Source organism: Eriocheir sinensis, chromosome 32 (genome assembly GCF_024679095.1).
Source record: "Eriocheir sinensis breed Jianghai 21 chromosome 32, ASM2467909v1, whole genome shotgun sequence".
Lineage (NCBI taxonomy): Eukaryota > Metazoa > Arthropoda > Malacostraca > Decapoda > Varunidae > Eriocheir > Eriocheir sinensis.
Window position 1 is genome coordinate 10,793,513 of NC_066540.1, and position 27,633 is coordinate 10,821,145.

General features: G+C 40.9%; 2 protein-coding genes across 5 annotated transcripts in view; one reads left to right on the forward strand and one right to left on the reverse strand.

Moving 5' to 3' along the window:
- The window catches only part of LOC127006130 (serine/threonine-protein kinase greatwall-like), a 46,470-nt gene extending 45,468 nt beyond the window's left edge, over window positions 1-1,002 (forward strand). For all 3 annotated transcript variants that reach the window (XM_050875662.1, XM_050875659.1, XM_050875661.1), the window contains one exon: window positions 1-1,002. This exon is cut by the window's left edge and continues 509 nt beyond it. The gene's annotated coding sequence lies outside the window, so the exon portion shown is untranslated.
- Window positions 1,003-8,055: 7,053 nt separating this feature from the next.
- Window positions 8,056-27,633, reverse strand: part of LOC127006131 (uncharacterized) — a 29,059-nt gene continuing 9,481 nt past the window's right edge. The window contains exons 2-5 of one of the 2 annotated variants that reach the window (XM_050875665.1): window positions 24,249-24,377; window positions 19,941-20,130; window positions 10,322-10,481; window positions 8,056-8,942 (exon numbers count right to left, since the gene is read on the reverse strand). In XM_050875665.1, the coding sequence (XP_050731622.1) occupies window positions 8,832-8,942; window positions 10,322-10,481; window positions 19,941-20,130; window positions 24,249-24,377 (590 nt within the window). In that variant the 3' untranslated portion in view covers window positions 8,056-8,831. Of the gene's footprint in view, window positions 8,955-10,321; window positions 10,482-19,940; window positions 20,131-24,248; window positions 24,378-27,633 lie in introns of both variants that reach the window. The other variant, XM_050875664.1, reaches the window with a different exon arrangement.

Genomic DNA, 27,633 nt, shown 5'->3' on the forward strand with positions numbered 1-27,633 from the left:
CCTTATATAAGAAATGTAAGGATAACATTATTGATAATAGTGAAGTATGGTCCCAAATAGTAGGAGAATATGGTGGATGCTTGAGTTTTCTCTATTTGAATTTTGGCTACATGATACATGTAATCTGGAATATATTATTTGATTTTCACTCCCTTAATTATTTCTCTTTAAATCTAATCAATTTTGGTATGCGACTTGCACTGCTGGAGATCTGCTTGTGCTACAAAATAACTTTTGTTGAATACAATGTAAGCTGTGCTTTTTGTAGACTGGACTCTGATTTTGCATTATATGGGATCTTTCTGTATTACAGTTTTAATATGCATATTTTTCCCATACTTTTATCCAATATAATGTATAATAAATAAGGAAATTGTCATGTTCAGTTTCCTTCTTAACTTGAAAACCAGTTCTGTAGAGTTTGGTGGGCTTTAAGGCATCTTTTGATGTAAGTCTTGTATTCATAGTCTTTGACCTGTCCACTTTGGTACAGCCACCAAAGGGTGGTAGTGTCACTTGTTTGATACTGCCACAAACGTCTGCGACCCGCGACCCCAAGTTAGAGTAAATTGTAGGCCTTGATAAGATGTGGCAATCCACCATACATGACCCAGATCTAGTAACCGGGCCCGGATTCATCAACATTACCAACCAACCCTTCAGTATCTCTCACATTTGCCAGATCACAACCAGACCTCCAGTATCTTTCAGACTCTGTATTCATCAACACTCTGGTAAGTCCGTAAGAGTTACCCTAGCAACCAGTTGTTGCACTCAGTAGCCAATCACGTGCAAGCTTTTATGCTGTATTTTCAGTCTCCATGTGTTTTAGTGTACAAATACAGATTTCAAAATCAAAACATGTATTGTACAGTGGTAAACACTGCTCTTGAAGTAATAATAAGCAGTGCAGTCCCACAATAAGATGTATTTTGCTACTATATCATACATAAGAGCTGTATATCTGCATTAAAGTATAAAAATCTATGATTACAGATTTTCTGCTTGTTTGTTTACATTCTTACATTCCGTATGGAGTTATTCAAAGGCTGGCAACTCCTGCAATGTTTTTTATTTATTTATTTATTTATTTATTTATTTATTTTTTTTTTTTTTTATTATTATTTTTTTTTTTAGTGAAGGAAGCAGTTCTAGGGCAAAAAGAACACAATAAAAAAAAGCCTGCTAATCACTTCCCCTGTATGATCACATATGATCACAGGGATAGTGTTATCGAAGAGGAGGTGTCCAAACTTCACCAGGAATAAGCTTCTTACCCTTCCCAGAGGTCAGAGAGAGGTGGCATATTATAGCTGGACCTATAATGTTACAGATCAGAATCATGGTCATTTCAGTTAAAAAATATCACCTGTGACTCATGCTGACGACTCCCACCTATAATTGCCCTGCTGCTGTGCCTTTAAATTTGATTTACTCTACAGTCTTTACACATCAGTAACTCATGTTTGTGAATTCCATTCACTACTAAGTTTATCAGTTGGTTATTTTTGTCTAAAGCTATGGAACAAGTATAAGTAGAAAATGAAAAATGAGGATAACTCATTGCTCATTGCATTGGGCCATCAATACCACATGGGAAACATCCCCCTAGTGCAGGACTTGGGCATTCTTGTAACCCCAGATCTAAAACCTTCAGCACAGGTGGCTAAAGCAGCAGCCTCTGCCAACTCAATGCTGGGGAGAATAAAGAGCACATTCACTGTCTAGATGAAGAAATAATGCTGCTGCTTTATAAATCTCTTGCTCATCCCCATATTGAGTTTGCCATCCAGGCCTCCTGGTCACCAAACACCAGGCAGGGCATTGAAAAACGGGAAAAAGTCCAGAGGAGAGCCACTAAACTGGTGCCCACTCTGGCCCACCTTACGTATGAAGAACGACTGACACAACTGAAACTTACTACTCTAGAGGAGAGGAGGATCAGGGGAGATATGATTGAGGTGTTTAAGATCTTGAAAGGCTTTGACCGTGTTGGGGGAGATGAAGACTACCTAAAGCTGGTTGCCCATAGGCACTCTAATCTTCTGACCCGAGGTCACTCCCTCAAACTGGAAAAACCACGACATAGAACGCACAAAAGAAATATGTTCTCCTCGAGGGTGGTGAATCGGTGGAACAGTTTGCCGGAGGAGGTTGTGAGAAGTGAAAGTGTTAATGCATTTAAAAACAAATATGACTGGCATGTTCATAGCCAATTGAAAAGAGACAACCCTTATGAGCGATACTAGCTCCCTTGCCTCTTATGCCATCACTAGGTAAGCAATTGCTGCTGCAGTTTCTCATACACTGTGCCACTCACTTTTCACGTCTCCACTTATTTCCATCATTAACCCCTTCGCTGCAGCCAGGCCAAGAATGCAGCTCACGGCATATCCGGGATTGCTACATGCGCCAATTTTGAAACACCACCACTGAATATACCTAGATTTAAGTCAAAAAACTAAAAATAATCATCATGTATTATATCTCATCATAAGGGGAATTAAATGGCATGCAAGGTGGATACATTTAACTTAAAAGAAAATTGCAGTACTGTGTTGATCATGTATTCCTCGAATATTACTCCTATATTTTAGTATTGATGGGTGGATAGGTTTGTGGGGAGAAGTGCAGAAGAGGAAGAAATTAAAGTGTGAAGCAGAAAATGCCACTTCACACAAGTATAGACATGCAGCTGAGTAACAGCAGGAATGGGGACATATGATCTCCTCACACGGGCTTGACAAGGAGAGCCTATTTTTGTCAATATTTTTGTCAGTTGTTTATTTGTGTGTGTGTGTGTGTGTGTGTGTGTGTAATTCACCACCACCACGGCCAGCAAGTACCATTCTGACATGAGCAAGCTCATGCTCATTATAGTCGATCTATGGGTACTGCCAGGACCTCACACACCACACACTCCATCCCCCTTGCTCAAGGGGGCACAGTAACCACTCCTTGTCAGCGGAAAGATTCCAGCCTGAGTTTTGAATCAGTATTGTGATGGAAATAGGGTGAGGAGGAACAGCTTAGTGCTATGTGGTGGGTGATGAGTCACTAGAGGCTGAGACTCCTGTGAAAGTGTGCTGCCCCATTCTCTAGGCTCTCTGTGCATCCATATCAAACCAAATTTTTAGCACAAGGGGAAAAGCAAGGCACGAAATAAATTACTCAAAGCTATGATTTTAACATGTGTGGGCTACTGCTGCTACATGAGATGTGTTCAAAATCTGTTCATGGCATCCCCCACACACATGGGTGACATCTGGTAATGTTTACCTACATAACTTAGACTTTTTGTCTAAAGCTTACTTTTTTGTAGTAGCAAGGACAGTCAGTGATAGCACAAAATCATGAATATACTAAAATAACAAAATTAAGAGATGACTGTGACATGTATGCGCAGGTTATCTTTGGTGGACTATGGTGAATAAGTCTGCAAGTGTCAGGGACAGCCTGCCCCATAGATGTCTGTGTCAATAGTCTGTGTTCCCTTTTGATGATACATGCACATTCCTAAGTTTTTGAAAATTATGAAGTGAAACTACCTCAAGTTTTTTATTCTTTTAATGCCATAATATAACAAAGGTCTTCATAGAACTATACCAAATTGGTATCCTTACACAGTGCATAGTCTCTCTTGCAGTTCACATATAGCATAGAACAGTTCATTATAAAAGTTTGTAATTTGTACTACCTCTGTAACCAGAGTGTACAAGAAGTTCCTTAGTGTCTTAGTTATATCGTTAGTTCATAAATATCCTACTTTGTATGTACAAATATGTATAGCAATAAATAACACATTTTAACTTAGCATTACAAATTATATATATATATATATATATATATATATATATATATATATATATATATATATATATATATATATATATATATATATATATATATATAGATATATATATACTCATACACACAAAATTGTTGCCAATTATTGCTTCTTGCATATTTTACTTGATAAATATGCATAGAAGTCCTGCCTCTGAGGCCTCAAGAACTAATTCTACAGTGATGTACTAGCTACAACCATCCAGGAGGGGAGACTGACCTCAAACACCAGGCAAAGTTAACTCATATTTGCATTCATTAAAAATAAGTATACCTTTTTAACAAAATCCAGCAGGTTTAACCTGAGAAAAGTGATCCCAGGGTTGAAGAGAGCCATTGTCAGGCGACTGGTTGACCCCAAAAATCGAGTCTCTCAGAATTGGAAAAACAGTACCTCAGTGCCTTTAGAATATTGGAGGGCATAGGACAGTGAAAACCAAAGTGTTATAAACCTATTTGTATAGCTGTGGCAGTGGTCAATAAAGGGATTTAGCCGAGCGCCTGGGACGTGCAAGGAGGGACTACGCGCGACGAGGCAAGACGAGGGACGTGAGCTTAAATGACATGTAGTATGTACGCATATTTGTTACTACTAATATACACCTCATCTATATCTTAATTTTTTTAGTTTATCAATAATTTATAAATAAGACGTGCTACGAGACGAGGCAAGATGATTGACGTGGGCGAAATGAATGACGTGGGGCTGTAAAGGGGAAGAGGTAGATCACTACTCTGGCTCTTTATCTCTGTTCTATAGGGTTGCCGGTTAGCAGGGTGAGGCAGAGGAAGGGAAGATGGATGGATTGAGAATGGAAAGAGAGAGAAGGAAGAAAAGGGGAGAGAAAGAGTTACAAGGAGAGAGAGAGAGGGGTCTTGGTGGTGGAGGTGAGGGGTAGGGTTCATCTGTTTACATAGTATAGGTTGCCGGTTACTATTTTCCCTACCACTTTTGATGTGAGGAAAGGAGACTGGGAGGGAGGATGGAGAGGAGGTGAGGGGGAGGCCAGGGGGAGGTGAGGGAGGATAGAGGCCAGCCGGGAGGATGGAGAGGGGTGAGGGCAGGGTTGGCAGAAGGAGCAGAAGTACTGTGTCCTCTCTGGCTGGGGTCCATGGTGTTGCTGAAGCTGCCCGGGAGGGTAGGGTGAGGGGGTCTGCTGCCGGCTGGGGGTGGGGGCAGGTTGGGGGATATTGGGTAGTCCTATTGAGTGTTGCCATATATTACATGATCCATTCCATTTTTCAGCCATCTAAACTTACTGGCGCGGTTTCTGTACGTGTTCAAAAATCACGCTCAATTTAGGCTTCTCGCCTCTCCTCGGGCAAGTCTCAATTGAGGTCTGTCACCGTTCTCGGGTTAACAGCATAGCAAGCTCACTCTAATGGACATCATAAACATTGAATTATATTTGGCATTCTGGAACTTATCTAAAATGATCTGTGTTAATGCCAAGGACTGAGTGCGGTGCAGTCTACCATATCATTGTAAAACACTAAACATACTGATTCTAGAGACTTGATCTGTTTGTATGTGAGGGAATAGAGTTGGGAATAATATATAATTTCCTTTAACACAAAAGTTTGTTTCTTTTATGCTGTAGGTGGTATGTTTCTGGCACTGAAACTGCAGTATTCTATCAGAAGTCAGAAAAGAAAGAAGAGAGATGCAGATTGTAGAAAATGTTTTTAACACATGATTTTAAGTTATCTAAAGTGATAACTGAAGCAAACTGTCTGTCCTTGAAACATTTATAATGTGAAATTAGGTTGAATTCAAGCAGTGTGATGATTTGTAGAATAAAAATTATTATTTGAAATAAGTTATGGTACTTAAAATTAGATAAATTACCTAATAAAATTAAACCTGCTTGGTGTTCAAAGCCAACTCCCCTTCCATAACATAGATGCTACCGGGTAAGCTACAGTGCTTTACTGCAGTGATAAAGCTCGTACTACCAGGAGCTTAGTGATCCTAGCCAGTTGTAACTACCACATCACAAAGTAAAGGTTGCTCATATCCATTACATCATCTTGGTGTAATTATGAATTTATGTAAATGGGGTTAATTTTACTGATGATTGTGTATGTCTATTGATTAATTGAATTGTATTCTATAGATGATGTAATGGTGATCTAATCCAGTTAATAGTCTGACAAAAAGAGATTTCAATATTTAAGAAATTTGCTGTGTGATTTTATCACAAGGTCACAAAGACTGAGAAAAAAAGAGAGAGAGAGAGAGAGAGAGAGAGAGAGAGAGAGAGAGAGAGAGAGAGAGAGAGAGAGAGAGAGAGTTTGTTTGTTTGTTTATGGAAGAAGTTTACAAATGCTAAAATTTGCCAGACTATCAACCAAACTCAATGTACAACTTATGGTGCCAGCCTGAGGAATAGCTCCTAAAGGCCAAGAGTAAGACTTGTGATCCTTTGACGTCAAGACCATTAAGAACTGCCTGTCAAGTTTAGCACCATTCATAAATTCACATCATCTTTATTCTCTCTCGAAAATATGAAGATGTCTATAATTTTGATTTTCCAACATAATTTGCACATAAATTATAATAAATTGTGATAGAATACAATTATGTGTATTAGTGAACATGTGACACTCATTTAAGGTCATTGCAATTCACATACCCTCTAGGGGTGGTACATCTCCCAGGTGAAGCAAAATAATTTTTTGAGGAAAATACCTTTCCAATGCATAATTTTGTACTAATAATTAAATGGAATATTCAGGATTGTTAAATACTTACAATAGATAATCTACAAGTCTCATGTACCATATCACAAAAGTGCAATTTTGAATCATGTTAGTTGCATATATTCCATTGTTTTCTTTTTACTGGACAAGGCAAACATGTAACATTTTATAATGATTCATTATGAGACCAAGTACGAATACATTCAAATGTTACTGAAATATATCTTTTTGTGCTGAATTATATAGAGAATCTCATCACTAGAGGTAATTTAAATAGTACTGATGATAATGAAGTTTGGGTCAGATTATGAAATAATATATTGATTACTAACAAATAATAAATGAACATCTTTTTAGATTTAAATAATATCAGCTGATCATAAGAACTGAATGGGTCAGATAATTACCCCCGAAAATTGCAAAGTTACACAAAGGTACTTAATTATTGATTTACTTATTTCATCTACAATACACATTGTAAAAAAATGCTTTATAAGGATTTTATTGCTTAGAGAAATTATTTGGGTACTATCAACTCTTCATTATGAATTGCAATGACCTACTAGTTTTCAGAATTTCTAAATCACAAGGCACAATTTTTTATTTTATTTGTACCAGCAAAGGTGAAGTGAAGGTCATGATATGTGACTAGCCTCTCATAGGTGGTTGTCACACACAGTTTCAGTGCAACAAGATACAAGGATGAAAAGTTTGGAATTGTACAGACCAGACCTTCACCAAATGTATCTCAGTATAGATGGTCCCAAAGTTGGTAAAGGCATGCTTCCTTAATAAATTAGGTATATTTCTGAAATAAGAAATTGGCTTATCTATGCCAAAACATGATTACTGAGTAATAAAAGTGCTATCTAAATGCTCCCACATTTAGGTAATTGTGTACAAACTTATTGCAATCTTTACACTTCTACAACATTTTCTGTTTAAGTACATATACTTATAAATTAATATATAAGTGGATGGTGCTATCACAGTGTGCAGGACTAATATCACAGTCCAAAATTTGCAGCTTCCAGAGGCAGAGGCTCATTCACTAAAAGGTTTTAGTTTCAGATCCGTAAAACCTCTTCAGTTTATATCCAGTCCCTTGAGTCTGAGTAATGCCATAACATTGCTCTCTAATGCATATATGTAATATGTCTATGATGCTAAGTAAAAAAAATAGTTACATTCATTGTTTATGATTTATTTTTGATATTATTTGTCAATTCAGATTTCAAGTCGACCAAAAAGCACTTAATTTGGGGTTTTATAAGACAAGGACTGGTGAAGATATTGCAAACCAACAAGAGAAAGCAATGTCTGTCTAATTTTATCATTAATTTCTAACCTTGGGGATTATATATATATATATATATATATATATATATATATATATATATATATATATATATATATATATATATATATATATATATATATATATATATATATATATTAGTTTCACTTAAGGAACATGAAAATCTGGTGCATATATGCATCCCCAGTCCTAGTTCTTCAATTCTCAGTTTATTCAACTTAAGGAATGAATAGACTCAAAATATCAAATCTTAAACATTCAAATAAACTTTTTGATATTATATAAAAATTATGCATGTACTGTATTTTCAGTGTATCAGATGCACCTTTGTATAAGATACAGATAAATTTCTTGGGTTATGTGGGTGTCAGTGTTAAGAACATAGTGTTATTGAAAAAAAAATCAAGTCAAAAGTGCATCTTATACACCAATAATTATGATATATTTTTTATACAAAAATATGGCACTCATTTATTTCTTCATGCAAGAGACTGTGGGACCTTAAGTAAAACTGTGATCATTTTTGCCAGGGGCAACTCATGACCCCCATACTTGCTAGACATTAGCATTTTCTAATCTAATAATCTTTCATAAAAACAAAAACCTTCCTGAGTGGGAAGTTTTCTAACCATTAAATCTTTACCTGAGAGTTGAGCAATGGCTCTATGTGACACACTGGATGAGGAGCCATAGAAAATTGGTTGGAAAGCTGAAAACTTTGACAATCAGAAATGTAGATCATCTCTGAGCTGTCAAGGGTACTTCAATCAGTCCCTCTTTGATAAATGTTTTCACATATTTCTTATGTAGGCTGTCCCTACATAACAATCTTTATGTCTCTGTTGTAATCAAATATAACTTTACACTACTTTCCAAATGCAAATTTTCTTACATTCTAAAAGTTGAAACATTTTTTTTATAAATTTAATAAGAGGTGAAGAACAACTTGGACCAATAACTTTTGCTACAGCTTAAGTACTAATTCTGATAGTATTTGGTTATAATTGTGTTCCACATTAAGGGATGGTAGGGAGATAGTTCTGTCACCATCGCGCAGGTTCACCATCTCCAGAACCTGAAAGCAAGACTACGTACCTCAGTTACTGCCTATAATAACATCCTGTAAAATATATTAACAGCATCTAGAAAGTTATAAATGGAAATTTGTTTTAACTTACTTGAGTGAACTTTTCTCTTTTGATTTTTATCTTATTTTATCTTTAACCATTAGCTTATTAGACATTTTGTTAACCCGGTAGCAGCGGTCCCCCCAAGCGAGAAAAATGAGAAAAAATCACCCCTCACACAAACCATTTCATAATATATATCAAAGCACTTGTGATCAGATTATGTATCATCTATTTTGGGGGGTTTAAATCATGGCACAAATTTGGCCCGTCGCTGCTACACGGTAAAGCCACAAATTTGGCCCATCGCTGCTACCGGGTTAAAGTAAAAGGAAACTCAGTCTCTGTTATCTCTATGCATCCAAAAAATAATTCATTAAATTGTTGTATGTAGTTTTTGTGCATTTAATCTTCTAGAATCATAATATAACTAGGGCTACCATGATGAAGATAGAGGTTCTGCTAGCAGCAGGTTCTGTCAAGTGTCTTTTGCCTTATGGAGGTGTGCCTTGACGCTTTGAAATTTTGGCTCTTTGATAATCTGGTGATTCCTCTCCACCTGCCACAGATTATATCTCAGTGCACAAGTGCTTTGCCCCCCTGTGTGTGATTCATACACAGGTTGACACAGTACTTCCTGCATGGGGGGGAGGAAGTTTTTTTTTTTATTTATTTATTTTTTTTTTTTATTATTTTTTTTTTTTTACAGCAAAGGAAATAGCTCAAGGGCAAAAAGAGGAAACAATAATAAAAAATAAAAAAAAGCCCGCTACTCACTGCTCCTATAAAAACATTCAGAGGAGTGGCCGAAAGAAGGTCAATTTCGGGTGGAGGGGTGTCCTGATACTCTACTTTGCACTTCCTACCAGGGCAAAGCCAAGGAATATTTGTCCAAGGACAATATCCTTAGTAATCCATATAAATCTACTCTCAGCCTCTAAATACTCTCCAGTGTCGATTCCCTTGGTAACTCATATACATAGCACTATCTTGACACTTCCCGATATTTGTAAATTGCCACCAGAATGTCAAATATCATCATTCTTATTATTCTGCCATCCATTTCACTTATAGGTCTGTAATTGCTTACCTTCCTCTGTTTCCTCCCATCATGTAACTAGACCTCTTCCTAGGTCACCTTTGCAACAAGGTTCCTCTTTATTCTTTTGAAGTATTACTTCTTCCCCATGAAGTGTGTAGTAAATATTGTTTTAGTTTGTCTCACTGTCAGAGAATAAGGTGAACCAGTTTAGCTTATTGTCATCATATCCTAAAGACAACCCTTCCTCATTATACAAGCAGCATACATGAACCATCGTTCACTTACTTGGGGAGCTTGTCGTATACCTAAAGGAGTGGATGAGCCTGAAGATACTGGTGTTTTATCAGGAAGTAGTGGCAGGATGGATTCAGTGACAGTGCTCACAAGACATGGGTCTTCATCCCGCAGCACTCTTGGCAGCACTGTTGATGGAGGTTTCCGTGGCCTGAAATTATATATTTGTTGCCTTAATCTGTAGTGAAAAGAAACATTTTGGAGGCTTCCTTCCTCGAATTCAAGACATTAGCTGGCCTAGAGTAAGGCATGTTGCTATCCTGTGTGGAGTCTGATGATGTTTTCGCGTGTTTTAACAGTGGCTCAGCCTGGAGACATTCTATGATTCTAAAGAAAATGATATGCAGCGCCTGAGCTTTTCAGACAGCTGGTCTGATTTTAATATGAAGGAGTTCAATTTGGTAAAATTTTATACATGTGTATCATTAAGGTATGAGATGAAGGATGGAAATTTGAACTGCCTGCTACTAGTTTCTTTCAGACACAAACTTCAGTGCTGAATTCATAAAGAAACTTGCTGTGTTTGCCAGATTTTTGCCCACCGTCACAAGAAACATGGTCTACATTTTATTATAAAGCTGTATAAGGATTGCCAATGACTAAGGAAGAAGAACGATTGAAAGCGAAACAACTGGAAACTTCACATCTCTCTCGCTAAATCAGCTTCCTCGAGGCTGGGCGTTCTGTATCGTCTCCGCCAGTTCTTCTCCCCCGCGCAGTTGCTATACATATACAGGGGCCTTGTCCGCTCTCGTATGGAGTATGCATCTCACGTGTGGGGGGGCTCCACTCACACAGCTCTTCTGGACAGAGTGGAGTCTAACGCTCTTCGTCTACTCAGCTCTCCTCCTCCTACTGATAGTCTACTACCTCTTAAATTCCGTCACGATGTTGCCTCTCTTTCTATCTTCTATCGATATTTCCACGCTGACTGCTCTTCTGAACTTGCTAACTGCATGCCTCCTCCCCTCCCGCGGCCCCGCTGCACACGACTTTCTACTCATGCTCATCCCTATACTGTCCAAACCCCTTATGCAGGAGTTAACCAGCATCTTCACTCTTTCATCCCTCACGCTGGTAAACTCTGGAACAATCTTCCTTCATCTGTATTTTCTCCTGCCTACGACTTGAACTCTTTCAAGAGGAGGGTATCAGGACATCTCCCGAAATTAACCTCTCTTTCGGCCACCTCTTTTGATTCTTTTTTTAAGAGCAGCGAGTAGCGGGCTTTTTTATTATTGTTTCCTTTTTTTGTGCCCTTGAGCTGCCTCCTTTGTTGTAAAAAAAAAAAATAATAATTTCTGCAGACACCACTGTAGCTGGTAGAATTTTTCTTTTGAGGCTGTAGCTATTAATTTCTGTAGTCACGCATAACGACATAAGGAATGGTGATCTTAAATATGTCAAGATCACTTCTATAACCGTTTGAATCTATAAATATGCCATATATAGGCACAGGGCCGAGACGCAAAATAAGACCAAGAGACTTTTGATGCATTCTGATCAACCGTATAGTTATTGACAACATTGTCGTGTTGATGGATGGGGTCAAATAGAACAAAAAGTGGAAGAGGCAAGGCTGACATGACGAAAACAAAATATTTATTGAAAGTAGTGAGAACCTGTTGTTAGCGAGTCCTGGAGTGAGATAACCTGTTCTTAAAAAAAAATGAATCCCACCACTGTGTGTATATATATATATATATATATATATATATATATATATATATATATATATATATATATATATATATATATATATATATATATATATATATATATATATATATATATATATATATATATATATATATATATATATATATATATATATATATATATATATATATATATACTTACATACGTATAGATAGATAGATAGATATGGATGACGAGTTGTTGTCACATTTGTCTTCAGGTGTTTTGTTTGCCGGCCAGGGTTGCCTAATTTAGGGGCATGAAGTGTGTTTCGGTGCGTGGCTGTGCCCCAGAGGCGCCGTTTGGATGTTTATGGATCCCACGCCCTCAGCGAGTATGGTGGCTGAACCGGGGTGGTGAAATGTGGGCAAAATGTTCCGTAGACAGTTTGTAGCAGTTTTTTCCCGTCTGTTTAAATTATGCCTCTCAGATTTTTTAAAACAAGCATTGTACCACATATGTTTTAGACCTTAACGCCTTGAAAAATATTTCCCCAAATTTGAGCCAACATTATCTAAGTCACATTTCATCTAAATATGACGCAATTGATAATACTTTTTTTATGCAAAATGGCTGCCATTTCTCATTTCTGTATTTCATAAGTTCATTATTATTTTCTGAGCAGTCCTTACCCAACCTCTAGAAAATGCGGAGGAGCACAAATAGATGAAGCAAAGTATCTCAGGACGCATGAGTTTCATTGATAAGAGCTCCTTCGGCGAGTCTTGGGACTGATTAGGCTGGGTTCCCTTGTAGCGTCGAATTCCGTCCGTCTGTCGGGAAATGTCCGAAATTGAACTGCGCATGTGGGGGCTTTGCTATTTTGTCCATTTCATTTTTAATAGCTTATGCTAAGCTTACCTTTGATCTTATGATTGTCCTTCTGTCTCCTCAGTTTTTTCTTCTGATTCAAGGTCAGGTTTATGGGCTCTCCATTCAATAGTAGCTGCGCTACGAGGTCCAATTCAGCCTGGAATGTGGCCATTTTTTCATGAAAACTATCATAAGATCAACTGTAAATTTACTTTAAGTTACTGAATGACAGTGCAGTGAATGAAATGGACAAAATTGCAAAGCCCGCGCATGTGCAGTACAATTTCGGACATTTCCCGAAAGACGGACGGAATTCGACGCCACACCGGGCACGGATTCAGATCGTTGAAAGCATGGCTGGAGGCCGGGGATGATCATGATTTCCTTAATAATTTAAGAGAGAGAGAGAGAGAGAGAGAGAGAGAGAGAGAGAGAGAGAGAGAGAGAGAGAGAGAGAGAGAGAGAGAGAGAGAATGTGTCTAGAATACGTCAGTCAATAGTAATTATCTCTATTGTGCGGGGAAAACAAAAAGAGGGATCTTTCATGGAAACCTGAAAAAAACATGTGATTGTTATGAATCAATACGAAACGTGTAATACCTGATGATCCTTATGGGGAAAATATTTCGAAAGTTATGAATAGGAGAGAGAGAGAGAGAGAGAGAGAGAGAGAGAGAGAGAGAGAGAGAGAGAGAGAGAGAGAGAGAGAGAGAGGTTTCGGAATGGACATGTATAGGGTACGTGGTGGCTAAGGCTACGCATATTTATTGTCTCGTGGCAAATATAGATCCTGAAGTCCTTGTCCGCCAGTAGAGGCCGCCACCACTTCACCAAGTGACCTTGCAAGGCACAATCGATGCTGTTAAATGTCATAGTGGCTCTGCCTGCACCCCGTCCCTGAAGTTAATAGTGAAGTGACGAAAGTGTGCTACAACCCACACTGGCTGGCACCCCCATCGTTTTTGCTTTCTGTAGGCAGCGTAGATAATAAGTTGATAGTAGTCTTGTATGTACCTACCCAGCAGTTTTAGTACTACCGTTGTTACTACTACAACTACTAATAATAATAATAATAATTGTCTATCCAGATACCTACTTACTTCCCAACTTTTCTCAAAATGCAAAGTGCCTGTCCAACAGCTTCCTATCTGTATATAATTACCCACATACCGTCGTTTCTATACCTCTTCGTGTACGCTAGGTACTACTACGTAAGTTCATAGGTGTTTAATGTTTATCGCACTCTTTTTGTTCCTCATGATTATTGAGTAATAGAGTAACAACACTATTCCTTAACGTGCAAGTCCGCCAGTGCTGTATGTTGCACAAACTGTCCTCTAGTCACTAAAATCATCACCTGAGCTAGGTTGCTTAAGACGCCTCAGCGTCGAGGATACAGCTGCAGCGTTTTGTAATTTATTCTTAAACATTTTTCATTACTGGTCATGGGAACAAACTATATTTTTTTCTCTTTTCCCCTTCCAGCACCTTTACTTTCATGGCCTCGATAATGAGACAGCACCCGGAAGACTCCAAGCGTCGATAATACTGCTGCGTCGTTTCACTCATAAACCTTGTTCATTACAGGCCGTGAACTGAGTGAAAGAAACCCTCACTGGCTCAAAAATGTACGCCAAGGATCTACTCAAGACAGGTACTAGACAGGTGAATATTGCTCTCGGTCACATAAGGCGCCCCCTCCACCCCCCCCCCCCCACACACACACACCTTCTACCCGCCAATTTGAGGTAACAATAAAAAAGGCCAAAACCACACACATCAAAAGCCACAACAAAATTTGCATAATCAAAGTTACTGTCATATATATATATATATATATATATATAGAGAGAGAGAGAGAGAGAGAGAGAGAGAGAGAGAGAGAGAGAGAGAGAGAGAGAGAGAGAGAGATATTATAGGTACAACGTTCGCTTGAGTAATCTTTTTTTTTCCTTCGATTCTTTTATACCAGTTTCTCTTATAACGAGATATTTGAAGTCTCCTAATCTTTATAGTCAATGAGCGATCTTGGTGTGCAATGGAAAGCTTTTAATTAATGATGGCAAAATAACCTCTTACAATTGATTTATATAAATGATTAGATATATATGTAAATGAAAGCATAATGTAAAATGTGTAAGGAAAAGTTTGTGTTGAAATAACAATCCTGAAGCACTTGGTGGAATTCCTCGTTTCAGCATTTCTAGACATTACTGAAATCAGTCAAGCAGTCTACCGAAGCAAGCAAACAAGATAAATAAAAGTTCTGAAAATCAAGCTTAAGAGCGTAACAGGGATAGTGTGGGTAACAGTAACAAGTCTCTCTTTCGGCCACCTCCTTTAATTTTTTAATTTTTTAGGAGCAGCGAGTAGCGGGCTTTTTTTTTTTATTGTTTCCTTTTTGTGTGCCCTTGAGCTGTCTCCTTTGTTGTAAAAAAAAAAAATATATATATGGTCGGTATTCTCAGACGCTCCCGCCTTCCACATCACCTATTTAAAAAGGCCAACAAGGAGACCAGTCGCATTCTAATGAGTGTTGTCTTTGGTTCATGGTGCAGAAGAAGGGTCATACTACCACTAGAGTCATGAAACTACCCAAGGAAGTGGCCTAAACTTTTATGAAAGCCTTGTTGAATGTGTGAGTTTGGGCAGCAAAATGTTTGAGGATATGGCCTTCATAACACTCGAAGGAATGCCGCACCTCGTCTCAGCGTGCCTCTAGTGCCGTGATTTCCATGTAGTCATGTGCTGAGTCATCCTTACCCGTAGCGTGAATCATGGTAAGGCCCCGCCACCACACCGACCAATGGCAGCCGTGCATCCACTGGCGTCCTCATCCAGAGCCTCACCTTACGTATACTACGCACAAGCTCCATCTTAATACCTCAGAATCTTCGCCATAACTCTCGTCCTCCAATTACCTAATTCATAATTATCTTCTTTTAAGCCCCTCCTTTCCTTCCTGGTTCCGTTGGGTGAGAATTCCTGGAAAGCTCTATATGTGTGTGTGTGTGTGTGTGAGAGAGAGAGAGAGAGAGAGAGAGAGAGAGAGAGAGAGAGAGAGAGAGAATAATTTATAATATATATATATACATATATATATATATATATATGTATATATATATATATATATATATATATATATATATATATATATATATTTATTTATTTATCCTGCCATATAAAAAGAGCTGAGCAGCGGAATTACATTTCTAACAAGTACGTAGAGGAGGGGAAGCAGTACACACATACGAAGTTTGGTGAAGAATAAACACCGGAAAATAATCGCACGAATGTACAGGAAATAAATCAGGAAGGGGAGGCCGTTTTTAAGCACTTCCCCACCGACTCTCAGCTGAACTGATCCAGGGAAAATAAAACATCTCCCCATCGTACCTTAATAATGACCAATCAATACGAGTTGATTTTCCTGATGATGCATTAACTCGATGAGTCACTGGAGGTTCTGGTGATGACTCTCGAGGCACTTCGAGAGGAGATGAAGTCACTGGGTCAAGGCCAAGGTACAGGTGGATGAAACAGTACAGTTTATTCATGCGTGTAACGAAGATATCGAGTTCTTAGAAAATTTCACATACCTTGGTAGTGTAGTGCAAAACAACGGCAGGTCACGTCAAGGAATCTCCCCGAAGGATTGGCTTCGCGGTGTTAAGACTCCCTCAACACAATTATGTGGAGTTGTTGGAGTTGTTACTTCCTGTGCAGAAGGACAAAGATTCGGTTCTTCAAGTCAGTTGTGTTCCCTGTTTCTTTATGTCTGTGAGACTTGGACACTAAATGGTGACGGAAAGGCGAATCGATGCCTTCGGTAATAAGTGTTTTAACAGAATAATTGAATAGCATTGCACGTAATGAATGTGTCAAATCGGCGATTGCCACATGAGACTGAATTTCGTGACTAAAGCAAGACATTGGATCATGTTGAGACGTGTGGCAAAGGCGCCTGCACGGAGGCTTGCTCGGAGGAACACGCGGGTAGTGAAGGCGAAGCATCTCGCCCCGGAGTATGCCCGCATTGACTGATTGATTGACTGACTTGTGTTTAATCTTGGTTCTAAGTAAGGTAATCAGACTAATAATGGGTTGTATATGGATAAAAGTTGCAAGGTAATACTGAAAGGACATGCAATGTCTTTGAGGTAATATGTCATGGTTACGAAGTTGCAAATCAAGTAGTCTTAATTAAAGTACCGTGATAAAAAAAAATTGTAATTAATGTGTTTTACGGAGTGTATGAATATACTTATCGGAGTGGGGGATGGCTAAATTGTTTGTGGTACAGAAAATATAGTCCATTTTGTGTCTCATTTCTACAGTAAACTTTATAGACCCACTACTTGTATGACGCCAGTCTTTGGGTTGCCTCCAGCATAATGCGACACAGGAAAGGTGTTGTCACAAATTAATTCATTGAGCTTATGTGTCGCATGTGCCCGAGTGTTTCACGTTTGTGTTCCCCTGAATAATTACCTAACACCTGCAGTGGGTGTCGATCTGTTACTTTACGTTCGATACCTTTCATGTGTGATCCCGATCATGCATTCCTGGAAGGAAGACTTTCCGGAACACAACTGGCAGAGAGAGAGAGAGAGAGAGAGAGAGAGAGAGAGAGAGAGAGAGAGAGAGAGAGAGAGAGAGAGAGAGAGAGAGAGAGAGAGAGAGAGAGAGAGAGAGAGAGAGAGGCTAAAATGGCTTAGATGCAACTTCCCAAAACTCTATTTAACCCTTTCCGGCTGGATGGTTACCAGTTGGAATGCTTCCTTCACTAGTGCACACCACCGCCGTCACCACCGTTTCATTGAACGCGGGTTTGCGTGTGGCAAGGCCGGCGTCAAGAAGGTCATTCAGCACTCGCTATACCTTCCTTCCTTCCTCGTGATCGTTATCGCCCTGAGCACCATGCAGATATAGGTAACGCAATTCCATGGAAAGGAAGATATCGCGGCTGACATAACAAAGACCAATGTACTCCTTCGCTAGTAACCCCGGTGAGGCGGTAAATCTCGTCCCCCTGATTTGGTTTGTCTCATCCTGATCCGCGCATCGCGGAACCCAATCTTTACCATCACAGAGTAACTAAGTGAAGTATCTAAGTGTAAAGAAGTACCAAGGAGAACCTGAAAAGCTATGCAAAGCGGAACAGGTCAAAAGAAGAAGAAGAGTGATTGTTGATATCCTAGTTATGTATACATACATACGTCATCATTTACTTTAATAAAAATATAAATAAACTTGGGTGGGACAGAAGATCCCGACAAAAGACACGGTACCGTGTCGAAATTCATCCATCCTGTGTAGGTAAACAAAGCCCGGACAAATCAAATCAGGGGAAAGAGACTTACCACCACACCGGATCTCCTCACGCCAGAGAGTGGACTCTCACAAATACACGCTCCTTCGCATTTAGTTGATCTGTTCATTTCCACACAACGATACCACACCTTGTCGGCCTAGAGTCCTCGGATTAATCTATCTACAGTGTAAAACAGTGTTGAAGAACTGTAAACAATAAAGCAACGTTAATGATCTGCAATACACACATCAACCGTATCTAATTTCATTACAATCACCGTGGACACCTTCCGCTATTACTTCACAAGACTGCAGAACTCAACGTGGCACTGGAGAGGCCGGGTACGTGGTACATACTTTGGTGGCATCGTCATTTCCATCATGTTGAAACCCTTGACGCCGGCATGCTTACAATCACGCTAAATAATTATATTATGGCATTAGGCCAGGGTTCTTCAAAGAACGGGTGGCGACGCAACAGGCCACCTCCAGTGGACAGGTAAATGAATAATAGATAGGGGACCACACACTGAACGTAGTGCTGTCAATATTCTTGCAAGGGGAATGTGGGATTCTGTATAAGCCCAAACTGCGTGGCATACAAAGCTGAAGGCCATTACTATTAGGCTACGAACCCTCCGGAGTAGCAACTGGGGGTGCATAAGATGTTAACTGGGGGAGCTTAAAAAAAATGTAGCCATAATGGAGGATTTTATATTTATGTCTCATTAAAAATTCAGACACACCATTAACTGATATTATTTTAAGTCTAACGTGCCATGTACGCTTCAGCGGAGTTGACTTATTCAAGTTTGAAATTTACCCAGGCTCTGAGCATATCCATCCAGCCCGCAGTTTGCATTTTCGTTCAATTTTGATAGTTATCGCTCAGAACCTCATATTTGGCGTACACACTCGTAACAAATGGAAGAAATTCAAAGGAACTAACGAGACCATAACACTCCTCGAATCTAGGCGGGGATGCGTGGACTCGGTCACAGCCTGGGGTGGTCGTGCGCAAAATTTAATTATAATTTGATTTTGGTGGTGCGTGGTTTTATCTACTGAGTTGACCACTCTCAGCGCTTGGCAGCAAGACTTATTATGGTTTATTGTTTTGGGATTCAGCAGTCACACTGGACTTTCCTGCACACATACATGGCCCCTCACTTAACCTTGAACATATCAGTGAGTAACCCCTCCCGTGCTCCCGGATGCATCGTTGAGCCACTCCGCCGTACTCACTACCGGCGTGATTACTGTTAACGAGGATGAGGCCGTGGCACGCACACACTCGCACGTTGACGGAAACTTAATAAATAGACCGTTACAAGAACATTTTCCTGGAAATTTTGGTCAGTGTTGTTGTTAAAGATTTACCCCTCACTAGGGGAACGGGCCCTTGTCCGAAGACGGCCCGTTAAGAGGGAAAAGACCGCTCCCCCCTGCACGAGGGAGCACAGGCCTTAGCCAAAGGCGGCCCGTATCAGGATGCCGACAGACCAACTCTATCGGCGATCGAAATCTAGCCGACCAAGTCGGTCTGTCGACGAGGACTGGCGTGTCTCTGTTGGTCAGTGGATGATTGGTGGCGTTAAAAGACCGGAACTGAATATGTAGCATCCTCCACCGAGAGACTCACAGTGTTAACACTCCGGGAGACATTATCCACGTAGGTTTTTGTTTCGTATTGAAGTTATATAAACTCTGTAGGCTTCCAGTTGTTTATATCCGTTTTTGAGAGAGAGAGAGAGAGAGAGAGAGAGAGAGAGAGAGATCCTCTTACCTTCCCCTCCTCACCACCGCCACCCTCTTCCTGTCTCCCTGCTCCACAGAGTCGAAGAGTCTCGAGAGCAGGTCAGGGTTGCCCACCTTGATGGTCCTCAGCTCCGCCTCCTCCCCGTTCACAGGTTCGCTTTTGACGTGCTCCGTATTCCCTACTCGCTCCTCCTCGGGCGGCGTCACCGGTCGAATCTCTGCAAAATAATCGTTGTTAATGGAATCATAAAGAAAAGTTCGCTGGCAGTTTTCATGGTGCTTAGCACATAGCAGAAGTCGATGTTATGTAACAATCTTAGGGACAAGAGCGTGGTTGTGTCAGGCGGTAGACTGCCCGAGCGAAGGCCGCCTTGACCACAAGGCTCGGGTCTCGAAGTAAGGGATTCATCGTGACATCACTGTGGGAGGCGATTCTTCCCGGTCGGTCAGTTATCTTTAATTGGTGGAAGTGGGAACTCCTGCCGATCTGTTACGCCTTTACTTCGTCAGTACAGTTATTCTTGCATGTGTTCCATTGAAGGTGAGACTTCTTTTCAAGTTTATATGTAGTGGGGATAGGGGTGATTATTCTACTGAATTTATATATAAGGAGTGTTATAAGTATATGTTTGGGCAAATATCGTGTCGCCAGCGGTCTCGAAAGGAGAAATTGTTTGTTTACGCTAAAGATCTATATTGCCACCAATCTCCCCCCCCCCCCTCTCTCTCTCTCTCTCTCTCTCTCTCTCTCTCTCTCTCTATATATATATATATATATTTATAGGTAAATCTTAGGAATAGCGGCTCCTAGTGGGTGCGCGTTTAGGGCACGGTGTGGTGGTAATTACAACATTTCTAGCACGTACGACGGGGTTTTGACAAGCGGACAGGCGTGTTTATGTCACAAGGGGTGTATTTTTCCGCGCGGGCTCTTCCCTTTCTTCACCCCGGAGCTCGCAGTCTCATTGCCCATCGACTTGGAAGAAATCGTGAGGCCAGCGTGGAAAAATACACCCCATGTGACATAAACACGCCTGTCCGCTTGTCAAAATCCCGTCGTACGTGCTAGAAATGTTATAATTACCACCACACCGTGCCCTAAACGCTCACCCGCTAGGAGGCGCTATTCCTAAGATTTACCCTAACTTCTCTGCCGAACTTTCTAACAGCATACCTCCACCCCTTGCTGCGGTCTTGTGGCACTCGACTTTTTCCTCTGACTTTTCCCTATGCTGTCCAGATTCCATGTGCAGGAGTTAACCAACATCATTATTTCTTTCCGTTCGCTGGTAAAGTATGGAACAGCCTTTCTTCTTTTGTAATTCCTCTTTCCTTCGACTTGAACACTTTCAAGATGGAAGTATCAAGACACCTTTCTAACCATTTTGGAATATTCAGTTCGGATTTTTTTTATCTTATTTTTATTTTTTAGGAGCAGTACTTTTGCGGTCTTATTTTCTCTTATTGTTGTTTTGGCTGTGACCGCCCTCCGCTCTAAAAAAAAAAATAAATAAATAAAATCAGCATGTTCAGCATTACCATGACGTGGCTCTGGCCGCTGTTCATGCAGTGTACTGCTGGTCATCTAAGCAATAACATCCGATGATTTTTTTTTAAACCTTAACCAGTCTCTGTAAATTTTACGTAGCTGCCAGTCATCTGTTGGCTGTTGCCGCCAAGTTTCTAAATTTTTCGTGTTTTTTTATTTATTTATTTATTTATTTATTTTTTGCGGGGGATTTACCAAACATAATAATGAGATGCTAAAATTTCAGTGTTTTTGGAGCAATTCTCCATCACCAAAATAAACAGCAGATACAGCTGCAACGGCAACAATAACAACGACAACAATAGCAATACCTATAAAAGCATCATAACGACGAATGTTACTGCTAAAATAATAAATCCATAACAACAACAATTATTACTGCTACTATTAATACTTCTATATCTATAGGGCCATGTTAATTTATAGACAAAATACCATAAAAGTGATATAACACACACACACACACACACACACACACACACACACACACACACACACACACACACACACACACACACACACACAGATTTACATAAGTGGAGAGAGAGAGAGAGAAGTGTGAGCCGTGAGGTGAGCGACCCCGTGTCTGCCGCCAACCCATCGACCAGCCACTTTCTGTCGTGTGTCTGGAGGGTGAAGACTTCCACATTTTGGGCCAGCTTTTTCAACTCACGACCCTGTTGATAACCATAACTTCATCTCTATGTCTGATAACCATAATTTCATCTCTTTGTCCTTCACAGAATAAAGTGCAGTTTCTAAATTTAGTACATCACTTTAATTCCGTATTTTGTTCAGCTTCGTTCTTGTTTTGTAATCGTTCACAATCGGCTTGAATCGTGGTTTGGCCTTGAATTTTATTGACCTTAAGAAATAAATTTTCCGCCGAGCCCTGTGTTCGTTGGCTGAGCAGCGAGTGGGTGTTCGTGTTCATGCGCCATGGACACGCCCGCTAATAACTCTGTCCGGCTGGCAGTGGTTTATGCGGCTCTTTGTTGTTTTTGTGAGACGCTGCTTTTTTAGCACACTCATTTGTGAGCGGCTTTCCAGCATATTCTTTTTTAAATTGCATGTTTTACTTGGTAATATTTACTCTTTCTCAGAAAATTATGATTATGAAATGTTGAATAACAATGTTCTCTTCAATTCACTTCTTTAATTCCGTTTATTAGTCTGCCTTCACTTGTCTGTGTGCGTCAAAAGACTTGCACCTCTACGTACATGCCATGTTTACAGGGATTCGGCGAACTCCGCGTCATCAATAAGTGAACAGTTCCAGCGACAACCAGGCGGAGGTGCTAGACGAGGGTTGTGTGGAGGTCAAGTTCACACACTAACCCCCTCCCCCCTCGTTGCTCAAAGGGGGATAGTAACTGTTCCTGTTAGCGATAAATCTTTGGTAGTCTGAGCGCGACTCGAACCTTGGCCTGCCGGATAACAGAAATAGATGGCATCCACTGCGCTATGGAGCAGTTGTCATCCACCATGGTCTGACTACGCGAGACTCGCAATTGCCAGCCAGCGTCCTCCCCGAGCGAGCTTGGAGCTCAAGTAAAGGATCTTTGGGCACGGCTGGAATCTCACACCACCTCCCCCTCCAGGAGGCGGTGACCAACTCCAGACGTGACACCCGGTATCCAGTCTTTGCCCAAGAATCGAACACTGAACATATATGTTGGGAACCGAGCACGCTAACCACTATGCTACAGTGCGGTGTGTGTGTGTGTGTGTGTGTGTGTGTGTGTGTAATTCACCATAGTATGACCACGCGATAGACTCGCGATCGCCAGCCCGTCCCCTCCCCGAATAAGAATGAAACTCACATATGACGGATCACTCCCACAACACACCCGGGAGGCGGGACACAACCACCTCCTGGCACCCGGTACCCATTCACTGTTGGGTGGACAGGGGGCACGGATGAAAGGAGGTTGTCCATTCGTTTCAACTCCATCCGGGAATCGAACCCAGGTTGTGAGGCGAGCGCTCTACCATTGCATTATGGAGCGTATGTGGTGGTGGTGGTGGTGGGGGATTTGGGGGGGTCTGTTTCTTTTTTAGATACATGTCGTCACGTCCATGTGTCTACTTCAGATACTCCTTGCGGCTTCACATCGGGTCGGAACTTGTAGGGTTAACCCGGTGTCTTATATCGATGTGTGAATTTCTACCAAGACCATCGAGACCACCGCAGAGCCCATAGAGAAAAAAATAAAGTCCGAGGCAGTCATCATCTTTTGTTTATAGCACAGTGCAAAAGAGACCTCTAACTATCGTGCATGGTAAGATGGTCGCGTGTTTATAAATTATGACAGTTACATACATGCGATATTGGTTATATGAAAGAAAGTAAAAACGGAAATGAAAAGGTATGATGGTCGCGTGTTTATAAATTTGGACAAAAACAAGAATGAAAGAATCAGAGGAACATGAAAAAAGCTCGAGTAAATTTAGGGAAGGTCAAATAGGTACGGATATGTAAACAGGAAAAGAAAAATAAGAATGTTGGTAGGGGAGTTATTTGCATGGAGGAGCAGGGCGGGAAAGAAAGCGGAAGGGCTCCACACCTAAGTGAATAAATCTATTCAGAAAAAAAAGAAAACAACAATAATTACCATTCAATGACATTGGATGAATTGATGATAGTCTGTATAGAAATGACAGAGATCAAAATGGTGTTTGTGTGCAAGATAAGTTTTTGAGGCTGCACTTGTACGTCCGTATCCCCTAGTCGAGAATTTAGAGCGGCGTCGCTGTGCCACACCCCCGAACTATACTCAGACTGACCGAGCACGTCGCTGCAGTCCTTGCCGAGGATAAGCGGCGGCAACGTGGAACAGGAGGGAGGCAGACTGTTCTTGTTGGGCTGGAGCCAGAAGCTTTGGGGGAAGGCACGCATCTTCATCGGCAGCGGATCTAGGAAGGAAGGAGAGAACTTAGTAACTCACCTGTTGGAAGGAAGTTATAGATAACTTATTGATAAAAAATATGGCAAAATGTCAAGAATTGTAGGACAATTCAAGACCGATAGAGAGTCAGGTGAAGGGATGAAATGAAAACCTTTTCGTAAACTTTATATAATACGCAGATCAAACAAAAAACTTTAAAAAAAAATTGGAAAGGCCTTTTTTCTTGTAAAAGACTTTTATTGCTGGCTGCTGCTGCTCATGCTGATGAAAGCAATGACATTAATTGCTAATGACTTGAAAACAAGATAGTCAAGTGCGTAAGGTATTCTGGTGCATTTGGGGGACAAAGAAGACAAACCAAGATAAAGATAAAGTGGGGGAATGCTAAGCTGTGCATGGCCTCAGTGCTCATCTGCCTCACTGACCCTTGAACCTGCGGTGTATAAGAATCCATTACCCCAGGATAAAGGGCAAGTGTGACATTTGAGCTGAGCTGCCACACTTCATGTTTCCACAAGTGGTAACCATTTATCGACCATCCCAAAAGGGAAGATGAACAGAGGGATGAGATGCGCGCCGACGCGAACCCGGATCCGCGGATTCGTAAGGATCTTTGGGCACGGGCTAACGACACCACAATGGGAGGTAAAGTTGGGAGCACACGCTATTAGCTGCGCTTGACCGCGGCGCTCATCTCCGTACCATTGGCCCTTGAGCCTGTGGTGGGTGAGAACCCATTACCCCGGGACACAGGACAAGTGCAGTATCCGGGTTACCACAGTTAACCTTCCCCAGGTTTCCCCAGGTACCCACTTATCGACCATCCCGAAAGGGAGGATGAACAGCTGGGTGGGGTGCGTGCCGACTGCCCAGGCCGGGATTCGAACCCACGCCCGCAGATTCGTAGTTCGGCACGCTATCCACTTCACTTTGAAGAATAAACAAGAAATATGGTTTGGAAAAAAAAAATGCTTACAGCATGTTGGTCCTATTCAAAGAAAGCAGAGGGGATTGGTAAATAATAATCCAGTTACAAAAGCGTCATGATACTTCTCTCTCAAAAGAATATGAAGTCGAAGGAAGGAAGAAATGGAATTGGATGAAAGGATGTTTCAAGGTTTACCAGTGAAAGGGATGAAAGAGTGAAAATACTGATTAAAATCAACTATCAAAATTAGAACAAATAGCGCCGAGGCGTTCTTCAAGTGTAGGAATATCTTAAGCAAAGGAGGACATAAAACATGAGATCTAGTGGCAGATGGTCAGTGCACTGCAAGCATGATAAACATGTCCTGCCGAAATCAAACTTGTTTACTATTAAAACAACAATGATCTTTACAATTATCATCGTTATGGATAATATTTTTTTACTGTAGTGCGCAGTAATGGCAATACGAGTAGTAAAAAATAGCAAATAATGCTTGACAAGAAAATGAATGATATCATCAGTAAAACAAACAAACGATAAACAAGTGTTAATAGCACAAAAAACTGTGCTAGATCGGCGTCGCATGACCCTCCAACACGCCCCAACAATTTATATTATGCAACGAGGGGTCTAAAATGGAAAATGCTGAAAAGTAAAGATGGCGCCACTATAAACACTTGCCTGCGCCACAACGGGCTGGGGCCAACCATCAGGCCCTACTATGAAGGCCTACCGGCGCCACAGGCCAAGGCGTATAAAAAAGCTGACTTTGTTTATAATGCCATGTTGTAGGGTTCATCAGGGCTAACAAATGTCATTATACAATGTCATGTCTACAATGCATGGGTAAGCCAGGAAAACAACTTGAAGAGAACAAGATCTTTTCGTTTCTCTCTTGTAAATAGGTAAATTAATTATATGCTTTGAAGCTTTATAATGTCACTCCAATTTTCAAGGAAACAAATAGAATTCATTGGGTTTGAGTTTGAGATTGACAAAATACTTGAAACCAAAACCTGAGACAAAAAAAAAATCGTTTATTTCTCGACCTGTAACATGACTCGTTCCTTTTTATTCTATTTTAACACTCCCAAACAATGCCTTTATTATGTCTGTTTCTGGCAACCCGACATTGCATCGCAGGCCATTTTCGCCGCCGCCCTTTCGGTCGCGTGTTGTGAAGGAAAGGGACAAATTAGTTCAATATTACTTATTCTAAATAATACAGTCTAAAAATATGAAAGACAGAACTATCTTGTCTTTATGTATCAATCGATGGGAAGTAAAATGTCCCTGTTGACGGTACACTGCTGAGTCCCTGAACATGTTAAAGAGCTGTGGTCTGTCTTTGCTCAGACCCATCTAAACTGATCGCTGGCCTGCTTGAATCAGCCGTCAGTGCCAGGCTATTGAGGCGGCTCTCCGGCGCCCTGCACAGTCAGCCTTAATTGATTGCCCATACATTCACTTTCCCCAGCCGAACAGGCCTGCTTTGTGCACGCAGCCAAACAGGGCGTGTACCGGGCTCGCAATGGCATCATATCTACGGTTAATCTTTTGATGCTTTGCATGTTGTGTTTTTTTTCGCCGCTGGTTTTCAGGACAACATACAGTGACCTTCCACAGTCAAGGAATAACTAGCGGCTGCAACAAGTTCCTTGAAAAGGCGTCACCTTCGTTGCTCGGCTTGCAGCTGGTGGCGTCGCAATCAATATATTGGAAAATTAAGCACCGCGCCACTACCGGAGCCCTGTTTCACCTACTCCTGTACTTACTGGCTTCTCACTTGAATGCAAATTGCTACAATAAAGGAAAACAATTATGCCATCTGTAGGTTTTAATGTTGTAGCACTCAAACAACTTCAAGTCTAATTTCAAATGAGATTATTTTGCACCAAACCAAAACGTGCCGACACATCCCACTCGGCTGTTTATCTTTACTTCCCGTCGTAGAAAAACAAACAGTAGATCCTCGCTTCGTCGTATTGATCACCGATACGTGAGTTTTAGTCACGAATAACCTCGATCTGTAGCTGCCGACCGGGGGGCGGAGCGGTGGCGGAACACCATTGATTATCTGCGATATTAATGTGTCTCATGGATCTCGGAACATGAGAGCGCTTGTGTTCCCGGGATGAGCACGGCTTCCTGGTTCCCGCCATGCACCCCCTAGCTGCCCTCCCCGCCGTGCTCGCCGCCGCTACTCACAAATGCCCACACGCTGAACGATGACACATTTGTCCTCGCAGGAATCCCACGGAGCCACAGGGGATCCCAGAGTGCCTCGCGATGCACTGAGTCAAACGCCTTCTTGAGATCGACATAGGCTGCAAGC